General features: G+C 33.2%; 1 protein-coding gene across 4 annotated transcripts; it reads left to right on the top strand.

The window, feature by feature from the left end:
• The first annotated feature begins 2,908 nt into the window (after positions 1-2,908).
• Positions 2,909-6,020, top strand: LOC131662588 (uncharacterized). Of its 4 annotated transcripts, XM_058932402.1 has the most exons (5): positions 2,909-3,320; positions 3,411-3,443; positions 3,635-3,746; positions 4,890-5,077; positions 5,336-5,991. In XM_058932402.1, exons 1-4 carry the CDS (start codon positions 3,199-3,201, stop codon positions 5,043-5,045), a joined length of 423 nt encoding a protein of 140 aa, XP_058788385.1. In that variant the 5' UTR covers positions 2,909-3,198; the 3' UTR covers positions 5,046-5,077; positions 5,336-5,991. The 4 variants fall into 4 exon arrangements, 2 of the variants coding, with proteins under 2 accessions (XP_058788385.1, XP_058788386.1); XM_058932403.1 differs by lacking the exon at positions 4,890-5,077 and having other exon boundaries at positions 5,336-6,001; XR_009301704.1 differs by having other exon boundaries at positions 2,910-3,443; positions 5,005-5,077; positions 5,336-6,020.
• The last annotated feature ends 3,058 nt before the right edge of the window (positions 6,021-9,078 follow it).

Below are 9,078 nucleotides of genomic sequence, written 5' to 3'. Positions count from 1 at the left end.
ATTCAGTTTTCAGAATTTTCAAATTCAAGTTAGGGTTGTGTTCTTGGCGCCAGATTTTAGAAACTGAAATTAGAAATTGATTCAAAAATATAATTGATTCGTTGCAAATGTAAAACAGACCACGCGCGTGGTCCAGTTGACAATGTTTTTGAATGGTAAACACAAGGGCATGGGTTCAAGCCCTTTGGAAGACAAAACCTAATTTTTAACACTATTTTTCTTATTTTTCTTCACAACTTCATCAATTATTTTAACCTATCAAATTAACTCATTTTTTATTCATTTTTTATACACTTCTTATTTTATATATGTATTTTATGAATATAAAAAAAAAAATCACAAAAAATATTTATTTAATACATTTTTAATTAAGTTTAAAATGACATATTTTTAAGTGTTTTTAAATACTTTAAATATTGTTTTTCATTTGATTTTTCAAACTTAATCATTTGTAAATATTTTGTGATCAAACCCTAATCATTTAGGTGTTAATTAAGTATAATCTTTGTGTTTATCTTAATTAATTTGATTTCTTTCAAAATTTCAAACCGTTTCAAAACAAACGATCACAGTTTTTCAAAACGATAAACCTTTTCTTTTTTTTGGTTTTCTTTTCAAAAGAAACTATTGATTAAATCTTTTTGGATTGATCAATTGATTTTCAAACATGGGCCTCTCGAATATTAGAGAGTATAAGTCCCATTCCTTTTTCTTTGTACAGTTTTTCTTTAAACAGAAAACTTCTTTCAAAACAAAACTTTCAAACAGCTTTTCAAACGACGAAACATCGCGTTTTTAATAAAACAATCAACCATGTTTTAAAAAATAAAACAGGGGCCTCCACATAGGTATAAGTCCCATTCCTGTACATGAAATTAGGTATTTCATTGTACACACACCTTTTTGTATATATCTCGTTCAATTTGTTTTTTTTAACTTCAAACAACAAATAAAAAAAAATGAAGGTTTTCTTTAAATCTTCCCAAAAATATCATGGGCCTCCATGTAGGTATAAGTCCCGAGCCCTTTTGTAAATACTTGTTTACATAGCTTTTGAATAAACTCAAGTGGGTCTCTCCCCGAGTATAAGTCCCGAGCCCCCGTGTTTACAAACGGATCATGCTTACAGGTATATTTCCTTCATAAACTCCATTGTATACACACACCTTGTCATATATATGTGCTTGTTCATACTTGTTCATATTTGTTCATGTACTTGTTCATATTTGTTCGTACTTGTTCATATTTGTGATTGTGTTATATATATGCTTATTTAACTTAGTACAACACTAGGTTCCCCATAGCCTCCTATTGGGCTTCGTGCAAAGAATCTCCCTAGTTTAGGTTAGGACATAGAGTATGGTTTCCCGGTGAAATCGCTCTAAGAGCTCAAACCAACTATACCATGCCTCCTCTTGGGCTTCGTACAAACGACTTGTCCCTCCCATAGCCTCCTCTTGGGCTTACAATGCAAGGACCCTCGATTGTCCCTCCCATAGCCTCCTCTTGGGCTTACAATGCAAGGACCCTCGGATAGCCTCCTCTTGGGCTTCGTACAAGGACCCACGGGCTTCTTATAAGCATCCCCAATATCCAAATCAAATACCCTAGGAGATTAGACATTTATCATCTCTATGATAGGAGTATCTCTTCTATATCATCACAAACAATCAATCAATCAAATTTCTCTTTTGCCACAAGGCTGGCTGATCAATCAAACCTTTTTGCCACCATACTGGCTGATTAATCAAAGTTTTTGTCACAAGGATGACTTCATTGAAACTTTTGCCACAAGGCTGGCTGATTAATCAAAACTTTTTGTCACAAGGCTGACTTCATTGAAAGTTTTTGCCACAAGGCTGGCTAAAAAACATCTTTATCATTCTAAGCACCAAAAGTGGCATGGCCTAGGGCTTATAATGAAAAGATTTTCAAACAAAATCAAACAGATGTATGTGACGATATAGATTAGATACATCGAACATTTAGATAAGTGGGAACTACGATTGCTCTGACTTTCTCAACATCCCTTTGAGAATACGTAGGCACAAGGTCGTATCCTTGGCGAGCAAAACTTCTCCCTCAAACCACTCAAACCTTAGCACCCGTAGACCCCGAGCTACAGATGCTCTGATTCCCTCTAAGGGATATGTATGCAGAGGATCGCGATGATCTTTGCGAGCATAATCAAACAAACACCTTAGGTCCCACCTATTTCACAACAGAACCTCCACCATAACATAGAATGGAACAAAAACAACAAAGAAACCTATAGAGTACTATAGATACGTTGGGTGCTAATACATTCCCTTCGTATAACCAACCCTCTTACCCAAAGATCTCTCCCCCACTTTTAAGGTTCACTACAACATTTATTGCTTCTGGCAACACTATTTTATGCAACATATGTAAATTGTTGCCTAAAAAAAGATCAAGCAACAATTTTTGAATGTTGCAAAGACAATTCTCGCAACACCTGACAAATGTTCCCTATAATACTTCTGGGGACGATTTTTAAGTGTCCCAATAATTTATCTTTAGCAATAATTAATAAATGTCCCCTTAAATATTTATGGGGACAATTTTGAATTGTTCCATTATTTCTAAAAAGAGGCTACATTTTTCAAATGTAACCGAAATAAATTTAGGGGCAACTTTCCATCCAATTTACTTTTAATTTAATTTAATTGATTAATTTATATATATATTATCATTTATAAAAAAAATTTATTAAATTTATTGTCATATTTAATGAATAAAATCATAAATAAGTTACTAAATTTTTAAATAACAAAACATGTACATGTTCTCCTGATACAATGCTCGTTAAAGCCAAAATACAAAAACGTAAAAAAAAAAATCATGTATTATTTCTTTAGACAATACACATAGAATCATGTATTATCTTTTATCAAAATAAACATTTTTTTATTATATAGAAGAAACCCTTCTACCTGGGTAATCGTTTGAAGCCGTCATTCACATATTCAACATAGAATCCTAAATTCTTCCACTTAAAGTGAGAAATTGAAATTCCCACAATGAAAATTGATTTCTCATAATCCTGTTTTCTACCATTAGAAACCGAAATCGATTTATCCCTTCGATTTCACTTAGAATTTAATCGATTACTCTCAGAACTAAAATGGTTATTGTTCCAGTTTCGAAGTCACGAATCGTAAACGATTATTCTCAGAGATGAAATCGTTCTTGTTTGTGTTTCGAAATCAGGAGGCGAAATCGATCTCTCTTGGCAGAAATCTTTCTTGTTCTTGTTCTGAAGTCACGAATCAGAATCAATTTATCTCAGAGTTGAAATTGTATGCAAACCATGGCGATCTCTTTTCTCCGATAACCAACTCTGGAAATATTAATTGTATTTAATTGGGTTCTTTTGAATCCAGTTTCAGGTTCTTTGTTACTCACGCATGTTGTCTTCAACGGTAATTACCACATGTTTGAATTCACTTTGAGCTTCAAAAATTATCACATGCCATGTTAATTTAGATTGAAAATTGCACTTTGAAGCTTCAACAAAATGATGATGATTTTTCCAAACTCACTATCAACCCAAACATACTTTTAGCCTCTTTTACTTGTTTTTCGCTGCAACAGTGTTTGTGTCTGTGTGTAGGTGGTTCTGGCTATTGCAAATTTGGTTGGAGAAAAGAGGAGCGTTCATTGGGGCGAACTCCTACCTTTTTGGTAAGAGTGTCTGGATCAATTGGAGCCCACCTATTTACAAGGTTTGAAATTGTTTGCTGTGTCTAACTTGATTAAAATTTGTTTATAATTATTTAGGATTAAGTCTGTAACTTATGAAGTTGAATTATAACTAAATTTTTATATTTTATAACCATGGAGCACCATTGTAATATCATTTACTAGAGCATATTTTGAAATATATAATTGGATGTTTTGAGTATTTTTTTTAAACTGTTAGGAATAGTTATAAGTTCTAGCTTGAAAGTATTTACTGAGTACTAACTAACATTGATCCATCTCTTTGGACTTTTTACTTGTGCTTACTATGACTTGGGTTCAAATAAAAAATAGCATCGCTGATAGGTGTTATGAAAATATCACTCAAATCCGTACAGAGGTTGATGATCTCCTTGACCTTTATATAAGGGAATGCCTCACCGAATATATTTTTCCTTAAAAAAGAGAATGATAATGGCTAGCTTTCTAAAAGTATTGAGACGGAGATGCTTATTTTACATATGCTTTTATTAATCATTGTAATGTTCTTTATAATATTTATCAATAACTTTATTTGATCAAGTTCAAACCATTTCTCTTCAAATTCAAAAATAATATTTGTTGTGGAAAGGGTAGTTGATTTCTACTGGTTGACACTAATGCTAATTAATCAGGTCGAATGAGTAGTAAATGCCCATTTTTTAATGCTAATGTAATATATTGTCCAATTTGAGTGATAATTATAAATTATGTAGGAAGGTATTGGTGGAAGTATGTAGGTTTTATGATTAATGGAATGCCATCATTGTCTTGTTATATAGTTTTTTTCAATTGTTGGTGCCCCAGGTTAATAGACTAGAGCAGTAAAGCGTAGTGAATATTAGGAAATGTGAAGGCAAAATCTTTAGACTCTGAATGTTTTTGCAGTGTAGCAGTAGGGAGAATGTCTGATTAAAGTACAAATTATAGAGTCCATTTCATGAAATTCTTGTTCAATAATTCTAAGCTTTAACTTCTTTTGAAGTACAATGGCATAACAGGGGCAAACTAGACCCTTTCTGCCATACTAGGTCTACCTATTTTCTTATTACTTTTATCCTCTATTGAAATTTGACACAATCTTAGATAGCATAGTTTTGTTTCTTAATCTTTCGTTGTCGGTGCTAGCCCATGAATTTTATAAGCAGGTTGAGAAGGAAAAACTTCCCGAACTAGTGGGAAGACCTTCATTGCAGATATTAAAACAACTAGAGCATCAAGACATCAGCTTAAAGAAGCAATCTGCCCTGCTTTATTTGACAGGATTTCTTAGAGAGAAAATGCATCGAATTAGCTTAAATTAGGATCTTTGTACACAGTTCGCACACCAAAATAGGTATTGCTATTGTCAGTATTTACTATATGTTTTATCTTCGTAATTGAATTGGATACTACCTTTCTATTGATATTAGTGGCTAGTTAGCTAGATTCGGTTTAGTGACAAAGGTCAAAAGAGAAATGATGTCTAAAAGTTCTTTGCTTGATTTGTGACTTTCATTCCACATTTGACAACTTTCTCGGATTTTGTTATGTTAATAATATTAAATTAAGAGTCTTATTAACTTATATTATAAAAAATATGTTATTGAACTAGGTGAGGAGGATGACATAGGTGATGAACTTCAAGAGGACGCCATAGATGATGAAGAGGATGATGGAGATGATGATGATGAGTTCGAGAAACTTAAATGAGTTGGATGATCTTCTTTTAGACTTGTATTTAAGCATTAAACTTAAAGAAACTATATTTTTTTACATTTTGCTAAACTTATACTCCTAAGTATTAAACTTATAGTATTAAGTAATGTTAGACATTTTGTGTCTATTATGTGTATTTGAGTTAATATTTGAAAATTTTATAAATACAACTTTTTGGGACATGCAATTTATATTTTAATTGTTTATATTATGCAAAATATAGTACACAATATTATAGATACATTTACGGGTTCTCACTATTTCACTTTTAGGGAATAATTTGTAATTGTTGTTACATATGACAACATTTGAAAACTGTCCCCATAGAGTGTTCTCACTCTACCACTTTTAGGGAACGTTTTTAAGTCGTTGCAAGTTATAGCAACATTTTGAAAACGTTGCCTTAGATGACTCAGAAAAACGTCTCCTTTTTCAATAGTTTAGGGGACGTTTTAGGAAAGTGTGGCCAAAGAGTGAAAGAAAACGTCCCCTATTCTCTTAGGCAACGCTCGCATAGAGGACGGCTGGAAAACGTCCCCTATTCTCTTAGGCAACATTTTTCGGAGTTCTGGCAACACTTTTCAAATGTTGTTAAAGAGGAAAAATGTTGTAGTGGTTATTGCAGCTTTTTTCCTTTTCCTACTTTTGAAACAATAAAAAGTTTGGTCGAAACAAAAGAAAAATCATTTTTTGAGCACTCGAGCCCAAAGAACGCATCAGGTGTCTCATCCCGAAAAAAGATACTATTTTTCCCCGCGACACATAGCTACAACAAAAAACAGCCCCAAACACTCGGAATACATTAAAGATCATATTCCATAAAAATACATTCGAGAATTAGTGTCAAGCAAAAAAAGCAGAGGGAAAATGGAAAAACTATTTAGTAAATTAAATATTTAAGAATTTGTATCGGTCTCACCGACACTACCGTTTAAAAAAATAAAAAAAAATTATTGAAAATTTGAACTAATACATATTTAGCGGCGACTAGACCGTGTCAAAATAGTCAAATAAAAAAATTTAATAATTTAGCATCATGTAGCGTCGATAAAGCCGTAGCTAATTTATAATAAAAAATAATATTTAAAGATACTAATTGGTTAGGTTGTAGCTTAAGCTTAGTGTTGGTTTGGCCGACACTACATTTGAAAGTTAGTGTCGGTGTCGGTGGCCGACACTAAATCTGGGCACCTAATGGCTGTTTTTCTAGTAGTGTCTAGACGTTAGCGTAAAACTTAGAACCATATATACTTTTATTTAAAATAAAGTGTTTTATTTATATTGTAGTCTCAACTATAATACATAATGAATTATTAAAATATAAATTTATTCATTATATTTATAAAAAAACTGAGGGTTAAATATACGATATTCCCTATAATATAGGCGAAATTCATTTTACTCCTGTAAAAAAAATTAAATCACACCCTTGAAAATGTTAAAATCTATGTCTTTTATCCCATAAGTAAAAAAGTTATCCCTTGTAATATACTTTTTTTTTTTTACCTCAGAATTCAGTGTTTATTTTGTATGCTTAGGGGGAACAAAAAATAATATTATAGAGGTGTTAACTGGAGTTTTCGACACCAAGATTATTAGTGAAAGAAAATATCTGTTAAAGATATTATGAGTTTTCTACGAAATAACATGTTTGCTAAAAGCCCATTGAAGTCGCCTCTGATAGGAAAAAGTGTTGGACTTGGACTTAGAAATATTTTCTAGGTTTTATGGTTGATTCAACAAAGAGAAGCGTTCGACAGGGAAGTTGAGTTTGAACGAAGATATAATTACCTTTTGTCCTTATCCGTTTTTATCAGAGGTTGCGTGGAGCTCAAAGGCGAAAAGAAGGCATGCTAAGTGAAACGTGGCATGCCCTGATCGAAAAAACCGTTGAAAACAGTGATTTCAAAGTAGTATATAGAGGAGTTTTAGCATTTAGGATTCGTGTGTTCATTTGTGTACAAAATCTCACCAAAAAACTCAAAGCATCTGCGTGTTGAGAAACGAGTCATTTGAGAATGCACGTATTAACACCATTTTACTTTGTTTTTACAGTTTTATGCAACTTGTTATTTCTAGAATTTACATTCTTGCAAGTTATCTTCAATTGCTTTTACTTCATTTTCTTTACAAGCTTATAACGTTACTTTAAAGAAACACATCTAGCAAACAAACTTTTCAATAAGAACATAAATGTAGTCGAAGTGTTCTTCATCATCAGGAATAAGATTTGAAATTTAAAGTACACGTCCTAGGATCAATCTAGTCGATCCTACGAGTAACCAAAGATTCTTGTTTTTGGAAGACTAGCGCTTGTTTACCAATTTTCACAGTAAACAAATTGGCACACCCAGTGGGACAGTGCTTTAATTATAAGTTTTTAATTTTTTGTACAGTTTGTAATAAAATTCTCCATTATCCTTTAGTATTTCATGTTGCTGCATGAGACATGGAATTGGAAAAATAGGCACAAATAACGAACAAAAACCTAGGAAAAGACGTGTTAGGAACATGGCAAGTCAAATTCAACCAAGTGATCAGAATTTCCCTAACAATAATCAAGTACCACCCCTAGTCTCTTCGACAAGGGGAACCACGGTGTCAAAGCCTGTGTCAGACGCTATACCGTCTTCAACAAGTTCAATGTTAGCGTAGTCGAACGCCTAAGGTGGTCTTGTTTTGACATACATAGGACCACAGGGTCCACTGGGGACCCCCACCAATAGAAAATTTTTCCCAAAGTCCCTTAGGGTATCCTGGTTTTTCTTTGCCTTCGAATGGTCGTGAACAACCTTATAGCATGCCAATTTCTTTCATGGCAGGTTTATAATATTCAGAATCTATAATGAGTGTAACTTCCTCGTTACAAGGTTCTGGTTATGCTGTTAATAACCTGAGTTGAATTAACCTGCCTTTAAGGAAAGGATTTTATGCCTAAATGCCAAATTTTACGAATAACTCTGCCGCAATAATTAGAAAGCAAATGGATGAAAGTAACCATGACATGGTTCAGACGCTTGCATAAACAATGGATACGATTCTCAACCCTTTGATCTGAAATAGTACTGAGGCGAACCAAAAAAATGAAAGCACAGGAAGAAGATCCAAGAACAAATCGAAACGAATGGTCAGGAAATGCCCTTTTCTTCAATATGTCAAAAATGACATTTTTGGGGGGCAATTTGTTAGTTGGAGTTTTCGACACCATGATTAATAGTGAAATAGAAATATCTATTAAAGATATAATGAGTTTTCGACAAAATAGCATGTTTGCTAAAAGCATGTCGAAGTCGCCTCTGATAGGAAGAAGTGTTGGACTTGAACTTAGAAATATTTTCTAAGTTTTATGGTTGATTCGACAAAGAGAAGTGTTCAACAGGGAAGTTGAGTTTGAACAAAGATATAACTACCTTTTGTCCTTATCTGTTTTTTTAGAGGTCGCGTGGAGCTCCAAGGCGAAAGGAAGGCATGCCGAGTGAAACGTGGCATGCCCTGATCGAAAGACCGTTGAAAGCGGTTATTTCAAAGTAGTATATATAGGAGTCGTAGCATTTAGGATTCGTGTGTTCATTTGTGTACAAAATCCCACAAACAAACTCAAAGTATTTGCATGTTGAGAAACGAGTCATTTGAGAATAT

Source organism: Vicia villosa, linkage group LG3 (assembly GCF_029867415.1).
Source record: "Vicia villosa cultivar HV-30 ecotype Madison, WI linkage group LG3, Vvil1.0, whole genome shotgun sequence".
NCBI lineage: Eukaryota > Viridiplantae > Streptophyta > Magnoliopsida > Fabales > Fabaceae > Vicia > Vicia villosa.
This window is presented reverse-complemented; position numbering and strand designations above follow the sequence as displayed.

Bases quoted from the DNA above. Each gene is read 5' to 3' on its own strand.
- LOC131662588 (XM_058932402.1), top strand. From the start codon at position 3,199: ATGAAATCGTTCTTGTTTGTGTTTCGAAATCAGGAGGCGAAATCGATC. The intron at 3,321-3,410 runs GTATGCAAACCA...ATCCAGTTTCAG, and splicing joins TTTATCTCAGAGTTGAAATT to GTTCTTTGTTACTCACGCAT. The intron at 3,444-3,634 runs GTAATTACCACA...GTCTGTGTGTAG, and splicing joins CACGCATGTTGTCTTCAACG to GTGGTTCTGGCTATTGCAAA.